The sequence below is a fragment of the Cebus imitator genome, unplaced genomic scaffold (genome assembly GCF_001604975.1).
Source record: "Cebus imitator isolate Cc_AM_T3 unplaced genomic scaffold, Cebus_imitator-1.0 Scaffold382, whole genome shotgun sequence".
Taxonomy (NCBI): domain Eukaryota; kingdom Metazoa; phylum Chordata; class Mammalia; order Primates; family Cebidae; genus Cebus; species Cebus imitator.
Window position 1 is genome coordinate 969,221 of NW_016107697.1, and position 18,875 is coordinate 988,095.

General features: G+C 35.9%; 1 protein-coding gene across 2 annotated transcripts in view; it reads left to right on the plus strand.

Moving 5' to 3' along the window:
• The window catches only part of FBXL4 (F-box and leucine rich repeat protein 4), a 65,809-nt gene that overhangs the window by 5,796 nt on the left and 41,138 nt on the right, over positions 1-18,875 (plus strand). Inside the window, exons 2-4 of one of the 2 annotated variants that reach the window (XM_017507686.2) lie at positions 12,619-12,736; positions 13,381-13,964; positions 15,969-16,016. In XM_017507686.2, coding sequence (XP_017363175.1) covers positions 13,453-13,964; positions 15,969-16,016 — 560 coding nt within the window. In that variant the 5' untranslated portion in view covers positions 12,619-12,736; positions 13,381-13,452. The remainder of the gene's footprint in view (positions 1-12,618; positions 12,737-13,380; positions 13,965-15,968; positions 16,017-18,875) is intronic. The other variant, XM_017507687.2, reaches the window with a different exon arrangement.

Below are 18,875 nucleotides of genomic sequence, written 5' to 3' on the forward strand. Positions count from 1 at the left end.
AAGAGGTTGAGCCATTTTTTGTCCTTTAGAATTTCCTTGAATTTAAGTCAGCTTCAGTCTTCATCTTATATAGATGTTAGGTTTCTTGTCTATGTGCCCTATGTCATTTATTTTTCTCAATTTAATTTTCAATTTATTTCAGTCACCACCTTTTAATTTCTAAGAATTTAAGTTAGTTTGTACTTATTTTATGGATCCTGTAACCTATTAATTGACACTAAACAATGATTTTTTAAAAAACTATTGTCCTAATTTTGACATTAACTTTTATTGAATGCCATTTGCTGTAATTGCTTAACTTGTTTTCCTGTCTTTAAACTAGTTAATTCTGCGCAGACATATAAATGCAGATCTGTGTTGACCGTCTTGTTCATGGTCTGAAATAATTTATAAGTCATGAAGGTCACTGTTCTCTTTTCCAGACAGGTAGTTTCCTAAGGCAAGATGAGTGGTTGGGGCTGTGTGAGTAGGCTTTGCCCTGGGCAAAATAAGTTGGCAGAACATGCCAACTAGTACATATCTTAAAAGAGAACAGACACATAAGCTAGCATGCACATAACCAAGTCAATACTAGGGTATCAAATTTACAGCTTGCTTATTTTGATTGAAAACAAAAACTGAAAACAAAAGCACACAGAACAGTTACATCATTCTAAAAATTCCTTTGTATGGCCCCTTTGTAGTTACTGTAGTCAACTCCTCTTTCTTCCCTTAAACCTGGGCCATCACTGATCTATTTGCCTTTCCTGTTTGCCTTTTCCAAAGTATCACATAAATGAAATCATACAAATGTAGCTTTGGCATCTGACTTTTGTCACTTAGCAAAATGCATTTTAAGATTCATCTGTATTGCCTGGATCAGCAATTCTTTTTTTTTACTGAGTAGTAACTCATTGTATGGCTGTAACACTGTCCATTCATCTGTCAAGGACATCTTAGATGTTTCCAAGTTGGAACAGTTATGAATATGCTATAAACATTTATGTACAGGTTTTTGGTTGATTATAGATTTTCAGTATACTTGAGTAAATAATCTTGGAATGAGATTGCTGGATGATTTGGTAAGGGTGGGTGGAACTTTACAGTAAACTGCCAAACTATTTTTCAAAGTAGCTATATGGTTTTGCATTCCCAGTAGAAGTGTTTGCAGAATCTAATTGGGTATCATCTTAAAATTTGATTAATCTGTAATAACTCTTCATGGGTCTTCCCCTTAGAGTAAATGCTTCCTAGGTCTAAGATTAAATACTTTCTTGGGGTTTACCCTTTTGAAACTATACTTGATATTGCTCTTCAGTAATATGTTTGCTAGGACATGTATAAATATGCCATAAGAGAAAAAGATGACAAATTGGACTTAAAAATTCAAAACTTCTCTTTAAAACATATTATCAAGTAGATGAAAAGGCAAGCACACACTGGGAGAAAACATTTGCAAAATGTCTGTCTAACAAAGATTTTGTATCCAGTGTGTATAAAGAACTCTTACAACTCCATAATAAGAAAACAACAACAAGAAAAATGGATTGCACTAAAGCAGATACAAATGGCAAATAAGAACATGGAAAGATGTTCCATGTCATTAATCAACTGAGAAATTCAAATTAAAGCCACAGGGTATCACTGCCCCACCTTCTAGAATAGATGAAGACTGACAGTATTAACTATGATAAAGATATGGAGCAACTGGAACTCTCATCTCTTGATGTCAAAATGTAAAATGTCACAGCGACTTTGGAAATAGTTTGGTACTAGAAACAACCCAAATGTTTACGACAACTGAATTTATATACTGTACCTATATAGTTGACTGTTAAACAACATGGGTTTGAGCTGTGAAGATGTGCCATTTTTTTTTCAATAAATATAGAAAAATTTTGGAGATTTGCACCAATTTGAAAAAACTTGCAGATTGCATAGCCTAGAAATATATATAAAAAAATTACGTCACAAATACATAAAATATATGTAGATAGTCTGTTTTATAATTTAGTGCCATGAATGGTACACAAGTATATTATAAAAAGTTAAAATTTATCAAAAGGTATTCACACACTTACAGAATGTACATGCTGCCATTTGCAGTTGAGAGAAATGTAAACAAATGTAAATTCAGTATTAAATCATAACTGCATAAAGTTAGCTGTAGTACATACTGTACTACTGTAATAATTTCATAATTGCCTCCAGTTGCTATTGCAATGAGCTCAAGTATTGCAGGTATCAGCTTGCAACGCTGTGTGAAGCTAATCATCTATATGTGAGCAGTTTGTCTCTAGTAAATTGTGTATCACAGTAAAAAGTGATCTCTTGTGATTCTCACATATTTTTCATTGTGCTTAGTGTAATACCATAAACTTTGAATAACACTATGGGACCCTTTGAAAGTGTCTCTAGTAATGCTGTAGGTGTTTCCAAGAAGCAGAGAGAAATCATGACATTATAAGCACAAGTTGAATTGCTTGTTATGCACTGTAGATTAAAGTTTGCAGCTATGGTCACCTGTCATTTCAAGATAAATGAATACAGCAAAAGGACCACTGTAAAAAAAAAAAAAGAATTTATGAAGCTATTGGTACAGCTATACCAGCAAGTAACAAAACCTTGCACTTTTTGTGAAATACCCACTTTATCTCATATTGAAAATGCAGCTCTTATGTGGGTACAGGATTACTATAACAAGAAGGCCAGGACAATGAGAATTACTTTTCTTGATTGATTTCATTAATGTTTTGTCCCTGAAGTCGGGAAGTGTTAATACCTTGCTATAAGGGACTAACTTTTAAAATTCTTTTGATATCAGACAATGTCCCTGGCCACCCAGAACCCCACGAGTTGTAACACTGAAGATGTCGAAGTATTCCTCTTGTCCCCAAATGCAATGTCCCTAATTCAGCCTCCAGATCAGGGGTCATAAGGAACTTTAAGGCTTATTATACATGGTACTGTATCAAAAGAACAGTCAACTCTATGAATGAGAACCTCAACAGAGAGAACCTGTAAGTTTGGAAGGATTACACCATTGAGTATGCCATTGTTAATAGAAAAAACTGTTAAGGCCATTGAGCCTGAAACAATAAATTCCTGCTAAAGAAAACTACATGACTTCACAGTATATATGACAGAAGCAATCAAGGAAATCATGAAAGAGATTGTAGATAATGGCAAAAAAAGGTGCAGGGGGAGGAGGGTGAAGGTTTGATCTTAGAGAAATTCAAGAGCGAATAGACTCCACACCAGATAAGTTAACAGAAAATGACTTGATAGAGATGGGTATTTCTGAATTAGTGCCAGATGATGAGGAAGAAGACATAAAAGAATGCCAAGAAACAAATTGTCATTAGACAACCTGGCAGAAAGGTTCCTATTCTGGATGGTTTTGACTTCTTTTACAACATGGACCCTTCTATGAGATGGAGACTGAAATTAAAGCAAATGGTGGAAGAAGGATTGGTACTGTACAGAAATGTTTTTGGAGAAATAAACAGCAAAAAGTGAGGCAGAAATTTTAGTGTATTTTAATAAATTTGCATTGAGTGGGCCTGCCTCCCCTGCCTCTTTTTACACCTCCTCCATCACTTTGACCTCTAGCCTGAAAGGGCAACGTCCACCCCGCCTTTTCCTCCCTCCTCAGTCCACTCAACGTGAAGATCAGATTGAAGACCTTTGTGATGATTCACTTTCACTTAATGAGTAGTCAATATATTTTCTCTTCCTTATGATGTTCTTAACAATACTTCTTTTTTCTAGCTTACTTTATTGTAAGAACACATTATATAACTTACAAACTATGTTAATCAACTGTTTATGTTATCGGTAAGCCTTCTGGGCCATGGTAGTCTATTAGTAAAGTTTTGGGTGAGTCAAAAGTTATATTCAGTTTTGTTTGTTTGTTTTTTTTTTTGAGATGAAGTCTTGCTCTGTCACCCAGGCTAGAGTGCGGTGGCACAATCTCAGCTTACTGCAAACTCCGCCTCCCAGGTTCAAGTGATTCTCCTGCCTTAGCCTCCTGAGTAGCTGGGATTACAGGTATGTGCCACCATGCCTGGCTAATTTTTGTATTTTTAGGAGAGATGGGGTTTTTCCATGTTGGCCAGGCTGGTCTCAAACTCCTGACTCTGGTGATCCACCTGCCTCAGCCTCCCAAAGTGCTGGGATTACAGATGTGAGCCATTATGCCAGCCTTATATTCAGATGTTTTTATTGCACAGGAGGTCAGTGCCCCAATTCCCCACATTGTTCAAGGGTCAACTGTATAATGGGATTTGATTGAGAATAAAAAGGAACTGAACTACTCATATACATAGCATCATGGGTAAATATCAATGCTATGCTGAGCAAAATAAGCTAGACACAAAAGAATACAGTTGATCCTCAAACAGCATGAAGGTTACGGGTGCTGATCCTCCATGCAGTTGAAAATCCAGCTGTAATTTTTTACTCCCCATAAGCTTAACTACCACCTAATAGCCTATGGTTGACTAGAAGCCTTACTGATAACATATACAGTTGGCTAATATATATTTTGTGTGTTATATGTATTGTATACTATATTCTTACAATGAAATAGGCTAGAGAAAGAAAATACTAAGAAAATCATAAGAAAGAGAAATGTATTTACTCATCATTAAGTGGAAATGGGTCATCATAAAGGTCTTTATCCTCATCGCCTTCACGTTGAATAGGATGAGGAGGAAAAGGATGGGTCAGTTTCGCTGTCTCAGAGGTCGCAGAGACAGAAGATGTAAGTTGACTCCCACAGTTCAAACGTGTATTGTTCAAGGGTTAGCTCTACATACTATATTATTTCACTTTCATATAACTCTGGATAAAGTACAATCTGGTTTGTAATGACAGAAAGCAGATCAGTTATTGCCTGGTATAGGTTGTGCATAAGTGATTGACCAGGGAACCTTTTAGTCTAGTGGCAGTATTCTGTATCTTGATTTTGGTGGTGGTTACATTGGTTTCTGTAATTGTCAAAACTCAAACTATATGCTTAAAATGGGGGTACATTTTGTGTTAAAGTTAATTTAACAGTATTATACCATTTTAGTTAGTTGCTTGCTATTTTAGCTATAATAACAAGCTATGACAGGCGTACTGTCCTTGGATTTTTGTTAGGCAGTATGTAAATGCACTATATATTTTTTTCTGGTTAAAAGTTCTCTGTTAATATACAAAAATATATAGCTAGTATTTGGCTAAAATGAATTTACATAATTAGTATGACTTTAATAGACAAAGTATCATTTTTTCTTTCTTCAGTAAGTCCCTTAAAATTATCCTCAACCAGAAAACTCCAATTTTTAATATTTTAGTTAAATATGCATTGCATATCTGCTGAAGGTTTAGGGTTATTCCAAATTTACAGTTCTCATTCAGATGGCTTTTTACCCATCATTAAACACTGAAGAAAAAGATAATATATAGGTAATATAACAGTGGAATCTATTTCTAAGTTATGTTGTATCATGATACCTGTGTAATTAGAAACATATCCTTTCTGGTCACTTTGTGAGATAGTATCTTGGGCAGGAAGAGGATTTCCAGATCCATTATAACAGAAAAAAAGATGATTCATTCTATTCCTTTTTCTGCTTTTCTTGCTACTGAAGATTGATTATGAAATATTTCAGAAGTTTAGATATGCTTGTTAAATAAAGCCTAGGAAAGAAAGAGAGAACACATTCTACAGAACTACCTTTATCAATTCCTAGTTTAAATTGGTTCTAAATCTTACCTCTTGTTTTCTGATAGATTCATTCCAAGTCTGACTTCTTGGGTGCCTCTTGTTTAGTTCCTGCCATTTATTCATTAACTCAGCAGAGGTTTTAGCAGAGTCTACTGTGTTCTAGACATTTTGCATCATTTCCTTGCATTTTTGAGATCTACCTTGATTCCTTGAAGAGAGTGGTACATTTTACCTCTGGTTTTCAAGATTTTTGCTCTGCGTTTAGATTTTTCTTCCTGGGCTGGTTCCCTTACCTTCTCCATTTGCTTGGATTTTGAAGAAGCTTTGAAGCTGGATAGGAGTCTGTAGCCTTCCTCTTGATCCATATGTTTCAGTTGAGAACTCCACCTATTTATTATACATTGGGGCCTTATTGATTAAAAATACAAGCATAATAAAAATGTTTTAACTGGGGAAGAATTTACTTAGAGGAAGGGAGAGGCACATAAAGCCTTAGATACCTTCCCCAGTAGTTTCCATGCTTAGAATGTTAAATTTTTTCAGTGTTAGTTTTTTAAGTATCTAGTACAATTAGAATATTGATAATTATGATGAAGAAAAAGGGGAGCTTTTTCTAATGCTTGACTTTTGCTCCTTTATATCACATCCAATACCAGAACAATATTAAGCTGTCTTGTTACCTTTGCTCTTATATTATCACCTCTCTTGTCCTGTCTCTTCTCTCAATTCTTAGGTTGTGTCTTTATTTTAAGAACTTATTTTTCATCCATAGTTTTTTCAGTTCTCCATAATCAACATACTGTTTTAACGCAGACTTGGAATGAAAAAAAAAATCATTGTATTTGAGGAAATAGCTTTCTTTTACTTCTCTAATCATCTCTTTCATGAATCTTTCTTTAATTTCAATCAGACTTTCTTTGTGACCAGAGTCAAGACCCTTTTATGTATTCAGAAGCTGCTTTTGTACTAACAGAAGTTACCAATTTTTTCATTCTCTTTGAACAGCAAAATTTCGATATATGTACTATTCCTTCTTGGATGGCTTCAAAGAAGTTCATACATTTGATTCTTACCTATTGTGTTTCAGTTTTTATTACCCATTTCCTCTCTCTCTTTCTCTGTATCAAGATATGGAACATTTTTTTGCATCATTTTTTGGTTTACATGTGCCTTATGAAGAGTCACTGGTTTCATTTCTGTATTTGCTTTAAAGTTATTTATTTTAATTGTCTTATGCCATTTACTCTTCCAATCTCCGTAAAACAACAAATGTTTATTGAACATATATTGGCATGTGCTAGGCCTTAAGGGTGTGGTTATAATTAAGGCATGTTCTCCAAACTTGAGGAATTCATAGTATATTCGGGTAGAGAAATATTTCAGCATGTAAGAAATAGCAAATAATAGGAACATATAAGAGTAGAGGAAAGGTGCATGGTAGATGAAGTATGAACCTGACTTTGAAGGATGAGTAAGAGTGCCAAGCAGAGTAAGAGAGGGGGCATTCCAGAGCCATCCAGTCTCAGGTGAAGATTTCAGGATGCTGAGGCATGAAAGCAGGAGGGCTGCGGAGGGCACAGTGGAGGTTCCAGTGGGTCTACAGCAAGGGTGCTGGATGTGGACATGAAAGGGAAGGGGAAGGCAGGCTCAAAGTTAGATTGAATTTTCTTGTATATCATGTTATCAAAAAGACAGCCTTCCTTTATTGGTACCTCTGTGTTTATAAGAATTAGGAAGAAGAAAGCCTGGGAGGACACTGAGAAGTTAGAGGCAAGAGGGGGCATAAGAGCACAAATTGGTGTAAAAGCTAGAGGGGGCCAGCCAGGAAAGGGAGCTGATGGGAATTTCAGGTGCTGCATCAAATTCACATATCATTCCCTTCGTTTCTCCATTGATACTTTCTTTCATTCCCCTGTTTTGATTTCTAGATTCAACCAGAAAAGTCCTTCCTCAAAATAGCATGTCTTCATCAGTTTTGGTAGGATTCAGAAATAATAAGCATTTAAGGTTTGGCCTTTTTTTTTTTTTTTTTGATTTATTACCAGATTGAGCATTGTAATTACATTTTGGTGCTATGTAGCAAAGCTCTCTAAACTTTTCTTTTTCTATAACTTCATTGATATTTCACTTTGGGCTCTTTTGAAAGTAAATACTGTGTTAAAATTTGCTTTCTATATATGCCTATGCCTATTGCCCTATCGTTTTTTTTAATCTTTTTCCATGTTTTTTTTACTTTAGTATAAGTTGATAATCCTCTTTTGAGTTTTAAACCTGTTTTCAGGTTGTTTCACCTCACTGTGAACCTAGCCTTTACACTGTCCTGGCTCTCGTTCATTCTGATTGCTCCCTTTGGTTATTTTATGAAAATAACCTCCTCTTTTTCCCTTCAAAGTACAAAGCCGCCTTCTCAGCAGCTCCTGCCATCCTGCTTCTCTCTGCCTCATCGATTCCCCATCTCACTTCAAATCTCAGTAGTAAACATATGTTCTCCCTTGTCTGTACCTCTTAATTTCTCCTTTCTACTGTTACTGCTTTCTTTGTGATTGTATTATTTAACTTTGTTAAGCATTTTATAATATGGAAGATGTGGTTGAAAATAAAGTTGTATCATAATAAAATCATGTTGTATAAAAGCAAGTTGTTCCCAAGGAGTATGAAAATCTCATGACACAAGTTAAAATGGCTGTTGTTTTGGTATTCCTTGATTGTGCTAGAAGAAATGTTCAGTGTAGAGAATTTCTCCCTTCATAGTCATTGTTGATAAGTGATTGAATTAGGCAACACATGATATGAAGGCCACCCTAATTCTGACTTATTTTCAATGGAAAATAGTATTTTCATATGTTGTGAGTCTTTAAAATCACTTTTTGAATGAACAATATAAGAAAATGTCTCCCAGAAGGTACATTTTATAATCACTCTTTTGGACAAATTTAGTGTTCCTGACTAATATTTATTTATTTGCACCAGGTGGGAAAAATCATTTTATCTTTGAATCCTATTCTCCTCATAAAATAAAGTTATTGTATCTTTTACACTTGGTTCATTGCCCATTGGGATATTCATTGGTTACCACAAATTGCCTCCATGCCTTGGCAGAAGTCCAGATAGCGCCTGGACAATTTGGACTTCGGCATTGGTCGTTGCTCCCCACGAGTCCTGAGACAATGGCTCCATTCCCTTTTTCAGCTTCATTTCCCAGGGAAAAGTAGAGTGAGCTATCCTTTCTTTTCCATATGTTCTTTCCCATCCCTAAAACACTTTTATGTGTCGTCTTAGTAGATTGGAAAGGAGTTTAGAATCAATGAAAGAGGTTAGCAATGGGTTTGTACATTTCTCTTTTTTATTTCTATGCCTTGCTTATTTTCAAAAACAGGTTTTAACTTCTACATTTTCTGAATAGCACTGGTGGAAAAAGAATATTTGCTTTTTCAGTGTATCATATACTGCTTTTCCTTCCTTTAAAAATTTCTTTTGCCATTTTTAACTTTTATTTCATGAAAAAATTAGCATTAAATATTATTTTTATCCATAGCTGGAAAAAACTAAAGTATTCATTTTACATTTCTATATTGAAGAAGTTTGAACATATAACACATATATTTACAGTTTATAACTCACTTTTACATATGTTGCCTCAATGCAAAATTTTGCTTAACTTTAACAGAGCTTAAACATAATATTGCCCATATGACAGTCTTGCTGCCTTTGATATTATCTTATAATCTACAATGGTAAAAGCTGGGAAACAGTTTAAAAGTTTATGGCTTGGTATGTCAAACAGAATTTGACTTTAACAATTTGTCTCAAATCTTTTTGCCAAGAATGCTTGTGAAAATTCACATGAGTGATGATACCTTATTTTGCAGGTATTTCTTTGGTTTTAAAAAACTTTTGCTTTTTGATTAAACACAGTTTTATAAAGAAAGTGGGAGGAGCTTAGTTGAAACAATTTATAGACTGTGGAGTGAGAAGTGATGTCCACAGATTAAGCAGTCAGCTTATTCATCCACTGTGGCAGATGGTTTTCTGTCCTTCCCTTGATGGTTTCCAGGAATAAAACATACATAGTCTTCCAGATTAGCTGATTTGTCAGTTGATTTGAATACTTGTTATACATTGTTCTTTATTTCCTAAATTTTATTTTTGCAGTTTAACTTCTTTGTTAATTCTTTTTCTTTTTGAAAAGAAGAAACTCAAATAACTTCTTTGGAAAATGATTTTTAATTTACTTGCAGGACTATTTGGAAATAAAGTATATATGGTAAAAGAAAGATCTGTACCATTTCAAATTTTTGTGTTAAGGATTGAGACTTGAGTTGCAGAAAGTTTTTTGTTTGTTTGTGAGACAGGGTCTTGCTCTGTGACCCAGACTGGAGTGCAGTGACACGATCGTGGCTCACTTCAGTCTTGCACTTCTGGGCTCAAGTGATCCTCCAGCTTCAGACTTAAATATATGTATTTTTTAATTTGACAGATTTACACTGTGATAGGTGAAATGTTTGAATAAAGAAGTAATATAACAGGGAGTTATTTTTCCCCCAATTATAACTTGGTATTATATGTCCTGAGGTGAATCTTGTTTCATTGACTCATGAATACACTCATGAATAAATGTGTGCGACAGAAACACCTTATTTATTTATTTATTTATTTGAGACAAGGTCTGGCTCTGTCACCCAGGCTGGAGTGCAGTGGTGCAATCTTGGCTCACTGCAGCTTCTACACCACCTGGCTGAAGCGATCCTCCCACCTCAGCCTCCCAAAGTGCTGGGATTACAGGCATGAGCCACTGTGCTAATATATGCTTTGTTGCCTTTCTTTGGAAAAAGTCTTATTTTGGTCATTCTGTTATTTCTTATTCTCATGCTGCAAATCCGTCCCAATTTGGTGAGTACACTGACTGTTTCTCATCATGGTTCATTTTCCATTATGGTCTATAGCTTTTTACCATGATGTATCATTAATAAAGGTTTAGTCTGTTCTGTGTTTTGGAAGCAGTCCTGCAAAGTGTTTTCACATTTGCTCCTACCAGGTCCTAAAGTTTTACCAGTTGAGGACTACTTTTCTTTTTTCATTTTTTGGCATGAGGATAGGGTGGGATTCTAAACCATGAAGGTTGTGTGAATTTAGGCCCACATTGTATGCATGGTTCATGCCTAATATGGTTCTGATTTCCTCTGGTGACTGTCCCCACACCCTTGCTTCAGTTGATGTCTTGCCTGCTTGGGCTTCCTGGCCAGTGAGCTAAGTTTTTATAGTCCTGGTTTTATGGATAGGATGATCCTTTCAGAGTTTGGCTTTATAAAGGTCCTTCCAACTGTGACCTGTGTCTTGAAATAATGTCTCTGAATGGGTGTTAGGGAGCCCCCTTGTAACATTATGGCCTGTAACTGGTTCCATGAGACATGTTAGCTTCATCCCCTGACCTCTGCTGGTTGGCTTTTCTCTTAGTTTCTTACAACTGTGGATTCTCTGCACTTGTTTCAAGTTTAGTTCTTTAAGTAGTGTTTCAGTGCTTATATTTTTAAGCATTTCAGTGTGTTTTGATCTGGCTGGGTTTGAGAGGCAAAGGGATTCTGTTACACAATTTAAGATTATTTTAGATTTTTATAATTTGCTCATCACGTTTCTATCACCATGTCAAATATTTTGTGCCTATTTTGTACTGTGTACTTTGAGAAATAAAGATCTTTGGCTGGATTTCCTCCTTCAAGAGACTTATTCCTAATATAAACCTTAGTGGAGCTAAGGTATATATCTCATAAAAATGCAGTGCCAGTAGGTGTCAGAAAGTCAGGCTACTGATGTGGAAAAAAGTGGTTGGAAAAGAAGTGATAGAGGAAGTGATATTTAACGTAAAATACAAAGAGTGGTTAGAACTTGATTGGGTTTGCTGTGTTAGACAAGAAGAGATTGGTCCAGCTTGAAGAGAGCCTTCAAACACTAAACCAAAGAATTTTTATTATATCTCGTAGATAAGAAAAAGGCATTGGAGGTTTTTGAGTGGTAGGGACATTTAGTGCAAATAATGTTTTATAATCTTAGTGCTACAGTTTTGGAAGACTAGTGCATTGCTCGATTAAAGAAAAGGGCCTGGCGTGGTGGCTCATGCCTATAATTCCAGCACTTTGGGAAGCTGAGATGGGTGGGTCATCTGAGGTCAGGAGTTCGAGACCAGCCTGGCCAGCATGGTGAAACCCCGTCTTTACTAAAAATACAAAAAATTAGCTGGGCATGGTGGCGTATGTTTGTGGTCCCAGCTACTCAAGAGGCTGAGTCACGAGAATCACTTGAACCCGGGAGGTGGAGGTTGCAGTGAACCGAGATCACACCACAGCACTCCAGGCTGGGCAACAGAGTGAGACTCTGTCTCAAAAATAAAAAAAAAGAAAAAGAAAGAAAGAAAAGTTGGTATATCTCCCTTAGAAGTTAAACTTAAGACTTTAAAGATACAAATATAAGTTTGTTTTATAGTTCCTTGTTTTTGTCCACAAAAGGTTATCTACTCAGTGAGGATGCGTCCCAACCTATGTTGTAAATGAGTGGAACTGGCTGGGAACAAGAGTGGCTACTGGAGAGCTCATGCCTCTTGGGGTCCTCTTGATTGTTAAATGTCACAAACTAGATCAAATTTCTAAAAACACTGTTTGGCCTCAGTAAAGTATGTATGCAAGTGTACTTTGAAGCAAAAGCTATGAGGTTGCAACCTCTCTATGGATAGTGTTCATTATAAATTGTTATTATATTCTATCATAAAATTAAAAAAAAATACGTCTTTCAAAATTGTGTACAAAATAGAAAAATGTGGCCTGTTTGATTTGAAAGGTCTAATAAGTAGCTATTTATAGTAATAATATTTTTGGATATTTTGATTTCCTGACTTGAACATAAAAATATTTTCCAAAATTCTTGTCTTACAGGTAAAAGGATGTCACATGTCAGCATTTGTACCTGAAGCCAGCATGCAAATTTCAGGGTACATGGATGAATGCCAACTTTCGCATTTCCCATGTGTATCCTGTGACCATTCTATCTGGGGTGAGTGATTTCTAAGAGTCGCTGGCAACAAACCAGATGCCAGCCAGCCGTGGACTGCCCTAACAAATAATGCTAAGAGTTATAAATTAAACACTGTCTGTGATCTGTGATGTGCAAGGCAGTTGATTTAGTTCATCTGTATTAAATGTCAGCACCAAAAAACTATATTCCCATAATGTGAAATCTGAATTTAGTATGTTTGGAAGAGAGTAATACTTAATAGTAGGGAATTATTTGTTAGCATGTAAAATTATAGCAATGCCTAATATTCTTTTGAATTTACAGCAGTATTTTAGTGGCTCAACCTATAATTTAAATAATTTTAATTTTCAGATTCAAGGACTAAGTATTTCTTGAATGATGGTTATAATTTTGTATAAAATAGGGCTTTAGGGATTATATATCTTCCAATGCCTTATAATATAGTTTTGCTTCCCATATTGTATGCATAACAATATTTAGGTTTCTTAAAAATACATTAGAACATTTATTTATACCAGACTTCACATTTGTATTTTAAAACTTTTTTTTTAGTTTCATTCTGGGAAATTACATTGAGGATAGAGCCTGTTTGTTACCTTATCCATGCATTTTTCTGCTTATTTAAATTATTTTACTTCACCAAGCCGTTCATTTTTTTTTAGAACATCCTTCAAAGAGTCCGTGCGTCTTACTGAGGACACCTGACCTTTTGAAGCTTCATAATTCACATCTAGATGTCACCAGTCTTTCCCATGTTAACAGTTCTGACTATGTTTTATTATATATGCCTTCGGCGCCGAGCCAGGACAGCTACAAGAGGAGAGATGATGAACAGCCATAGAACCGTAGAATCAAACAGCCGGACTTCCCCTCTCAATGCAGAGGTGGTCCAGTATGCCAAAGAAGTAGTGGATTTCAGTTCCCATTATGGAAGTGAGAATAGTATGTCCTATACTATGTGGAATTTGGCTGGTGTACCAAATGTATTCCCAAGTTCTGGTGACTTTACTCAGACGGCTGTGTTTCGAACTTATGGGACATGGTGGGATCAGTGTCCTAGTGCTTCCTTGCCATTCAAGAGGACGCCACCTAATTTTCAGAGCCAGGACTATGTGGAACTTACTTTTGAAGAACAGGTGTATCCTACAGCTGTTTATATTCTAGAAACCTATCATCCCGGAGCAGTCATTAGAATTCTTGCTTGTTCTGCAAATCCCTATTCCCCAAATCCACCAGCTGAAGTAAGGTAAGACTCATATTTTAATGACCTAAGTTATATGACCAAAAGGTTTTGGTTTTATTAATATTGGAGATCTTTTTATTGGACGCAATCATCTAAGTAATTTAACTTAATTCGATTTTGAAAATTTTCCTTAATTTCCTGATGAGGAAAAAGATCATTCATAGGAAGATTTAATGTAGACTTTATACCTGTAATACTTCACGCTATAATATACATGGCATATGAATTTACATCTCATAAAATTTACCCAAAATCAAAAAGCACAATTTGAACTAAAATGGACATGGGTCATTCTGAGAAGTTAGTACAAAATATGACTTTGAAAATATTTTCAAACAGGCATCATGTTATCACTTTTACATCTTTTCAGCAACTCACAATAGGCCTATGAGTGATACTTCAGAGGAGGTCCTTAGGGGATTTGGTTTAATGTTAGTCGAATGTTTTTGCAACAAGCATATTCATTTAAAAATCAATGTTGCTTTAAGTAATTCATGCATTCTCCCTACAAGCCTATTTTGCATAGCAGCTCCTTGGCTCTTGTTTTTGTCATTCAACCTCCTAATTTTAAAAAAATAATAGAATGCAGTCTTGCATGCACCCTGTCCTCCATGTGCCTAGGACCCATTCCTCCCTCAAAGAAACCAGTTTTATCAGCTTCCTTTGTATCTTTCCAGAATTTCTTCGTGCAGATTCAAGAAAATACAAATATAATTTTTTTTATATACACAAAAGTAAGCATACTCTTCACCTTGTTCTGCACATTGTTTTACACAGTAGTTTATATTGGGATCTTTTCATGTAAGTACAGAGAGAGCTTCCTTATTCTTTCCTACAGTTGCAAGTAGTGCATAGTGTGTATGAACCCCAACTTAGTAACCAGTCCCCCATTGATGGACACTTAGTTGCTTCTAGTCTTTTGCTGTTATAGACATTAGTGCAGAGAGTAACCTTATTGAAAGTCACTTCACATGTGTGCAAGTATATCTGTGGGATAAGTTTGCAGCAGGGTTTCTCAACAAAGGATAATTCGATAATTTTATAATGTTTAACTTTTTTTTTGCATTTTAACAATTTATTTTTAATTACATTTAATTTTAATTTTTAACATTTGTAATTTTGATATGTAATACTAAATTTCTCCCCAAAGGGTCTGGACATTTGTATTCCCACTAGCAGTGCATGTACATGGGTGTTTTGCCAAAGCCTTGCCCAAGAGTGTATTAATAAATTTTAATATTTTTGCAATTTAATTGGTGAAAAATGTTATCTCATGTTAATTGTCAAACTTCTTTTATTATCTCTGAGGTTGAAATCTTTTCATGAGTTTAAAAGCTATTTATATTTCTTTTTTTTTTTTAAAGTATCTGATCATATTATTTGTCATTTTTTCTATTACTCACGGATCTTAGCAGTTTCTAGGACTTTTATATCACTTTATTAAATCACTTATTCATTAAATATTTTAGTGCCTACCATGTGCTAGGTGTTGTTCTAGGTATTAGAGATGTATCAGTGAGTAATGAACAAAATAAATAAAAACCCCCGCTCTTGGGAGCTTATTCTAGCCTGAGAGCAGTTCAGGGCACCTGTTAAACTGTAGGACAGCTAGCTGCCAGTGTAGGAGGAGCGGGGCAGGGGTCAGCTGCTACCTCTGTAACATGCCGCTCCTCTGATGTCTCTGCCTCCTCAACTTTAATGGAATACCTCCAAGGGCCTGCCAGAAAACATACAGAGTTCAGCTCAACTTGGAGATTGCTGATATAATCTTTACTTGTTTTTTTTCAGAACTACCTTAATAATTGAGCATAATGTTAGTCATTTTTGAAACCCAGAAAGCCAGCATATTTTAATTAAAATCATATTTTTTTTCTCCCTAAGACGAATAAAAAGTAATACTGGAGTAGGATCTTTTGTTTTGTTTTGTTTTGAGATAGGGTCTCTCTCTGTCACCCAGGCTGAAGCACAGTGGTACGATTTCAGCTTATTGTATCCTCTGCCTTCCAGGTTCAAGAGATTCTCCTGCCTTAGCCACTTGAGTACCTGGTATTACAGGTATGTGCCACCATGCCTGGCTAATTTTTGTATTTTTAGTAGAGACGGGATTTCACCATGTTGGCCAGGCTGGTCTCGAACGCCTGACTTCAGGCGATCTGCCTGCCTTGACCAAAGTGCTGGGATTAGCAGGCATGAGCCACCATGCCTTGCTGGATCTTTTCTTATATAAGAATTGTTTTATTAGGACTCTGCCATTCTTTTCCTCTTTCTTACAAAGTTATCTACTTTTTTCCAAAAATCTGAAAAGATTTAGGGATGAGATCTGTGGAACATGTAATGCCTTTTCTCCAGTCTAAAACTTAACCACTGCATAACTAATTTTAAGTACAAATTATGCTCTTGGGGTACTGAGAGTTACTGGTGTGTGATTGTGGTTAAAGTTAAAACTTTATTTATGGCTGTATCCCTAATTTGCTTTACTGATTTTTAGCTTTAGTATACTGAAAATGCCATTACATTTTAAGAGAAAAGAAGGTGACCAATATATTATTAAGATATAAGAAAAAGCTTTTTAAATTTTACTGATTATGAAATCAATAGATGTTTCATTGTTTAAAAAGAAGCTAGAAAATACAAAAAATAGGAAAATATATATGAAAAAATACCTAGGCTGGGTGCTGTGGCTAACACCTGTAATCCCAGCACTTTGGGAAGCCAAGAGATCAAGACCATCCTGGCTAACGTGGTGAAACTCTGTGTCTACTAAAAATGCAAAAAAAAAAAAAAAAAATTAGCTGGGCAAGGTGGCATGTGCCTGTAGTCCCAGCTACTCGGGAGGCTGAGGCGGGAGAATCGCTAGAACCCAGGAGGGGGAGCCGAGATCATGCCACTGCACTCCAGCCTGGGTGACAGAGCAAGACTCTATCTCAAAAAAAAGAAAAAGAAAAAAAAAAATCTATAATTCTTCTGCCCAAATTCAGTAACTGTTAAAATTTAGGCGAATTTTTTATACAATCAGAAACATTTATTGAACACCCTCTCTGCCAGTTCACCGCCAGGAACCAAGTAGAGAGTCAGACAGAGATGGCTCTTTTTTGAGCTTACAGGCCAGCCTGGAATAGGACCATGAGCTCATAAAGAACATGTATTGGCAGAAGGGAGAAGCTAATCTATGCGGCCCTGAGGAAATGACTTACCTGAGACCTGAAGGTTGAGTGAGACTCTAGTGTGGATAGGTAAGGGTAAGAGACAACAGCACATTTGAAGGTAACATCATGAGCTAAGGTCATGATGTTTGAAGAAGTGAGAAAAGTCCAAGAGTGCAGAGAATAAGCTATTGGCAGCTGCAGACATGGGAGTGACCTTCTTAAGATCTAAACTGGTGGTTTCTAGATTTTGAGATTTCATAGATGTTTTGGATCCAGCCACCCAGAAGAATATCTTGAGGTAACTATTCCTTGCAATTTAGTATGGAAATACTCTGGGAGAAGCTGATAAGGGAGTAGGGAAAGCACAATGGGAAAAAGTCAAGCAAGGATGCAATTTCATGTGAGGCAAAGTTGATGGAGAGCTGGGCTCTCACATTCCTGCACTAGCCGGTCTTTGACCATGGGGTGGAAGGCTGGGAAAGGCAATCAGTCAGTCTTCCAGGCACATGTCACTTCCTAAATGAAGCCCAAGGTAGTTCTATGAAGACAATTGTAGTCTAAACCCTTAGGACCAAAGTAAGCCCATCTGGAGGTAGCACCACAGAACTGATGAGGTGGGGGGTGTGCAGGTGAATGGTGTTCAGGTGGGAGGAGTCAGCTACAATAAACTAGTAACATGATGATCATAAAAATTAGGGAACTCATAGACTTGTCAGATTATTTACTTTGCTAAATTAACATAAAGTAAAAAGACAAAATACCAATTTTATCTGTCATCACCTTCATTTCATAAAAGAAACCTCAGTTTATACCAAGAAATTAGCATGATCAGAATCTTGAATAAAGAGCAGTTGGCAGTTTTATAAGAACATATATGTGTGTTCATTTTTTTGTATGCACACACATAAATGTGCATACTAAATGTGCATTCTCACATTTAGTGATGGAAAACTCCATCCTGCACTACTGTTTAGGAACCACTGGGCTCCACTGCCTATTATTTTAATTTTATATCCCTCCTTAGGAGTTAACAAACAAGAGTGTATTGGAGTAGCTCAGGAATTTGTTTGCAGGAAATGGACTTCTTTTAGTCCCAGAATGTTTAAAATTTAAAAACAGTCTTTTCCTATTTCATGTGATTGCATTTCTTTGTTCAATAAATGAAGTGGAAATGTTACAGATAGTTTTACCAGATCTTAAAGTCCTTTCACTTCTTGCCTAGTGCCTTATTAAGAGGAAAAGAAAAAGATCCTGAGAATCTTCTTGCCTAGTACCTTACTAAGAGGAAAAGAAAAAGTGTCCTGGTCCTGAGAATAATATCTTAATGGATGCTTGTTTGAGACTCAGGAAATAGGGTAGCTCAGGGTTACCATTTGGAAGAGAGAGACAAGGAAAAGTGGAAGAAGATGACAAATCAAGGTCAGATTAAAGAAGCCAATTGGAATAAAGTTATTTGGGAATGAAATTTAGTGATGTGGATTTTTTTTTGAGTATTCAAAGCACTCCAACTATATAATATTGAAATTAAGAAAGCCGGGAGAAAAAAGGCTTTCATAGAATTTGCTACCTAATGGAGTTGCTTAAGTAACGATTTCCCAAATTTGTCATGATCTGGTCCTTTTGACTGTGTTTGCCAAGAAACTTGATTTTGCCATTTAACTCAGAATTGACCAAGCCCTTCACTGATTAATTATTTTTTTAAGCAGATGCTAGTTTATTAGTTTCCAGTTAGAGATGGGCTGGGAGGCAGGGAGTCAATAAGTAGGCC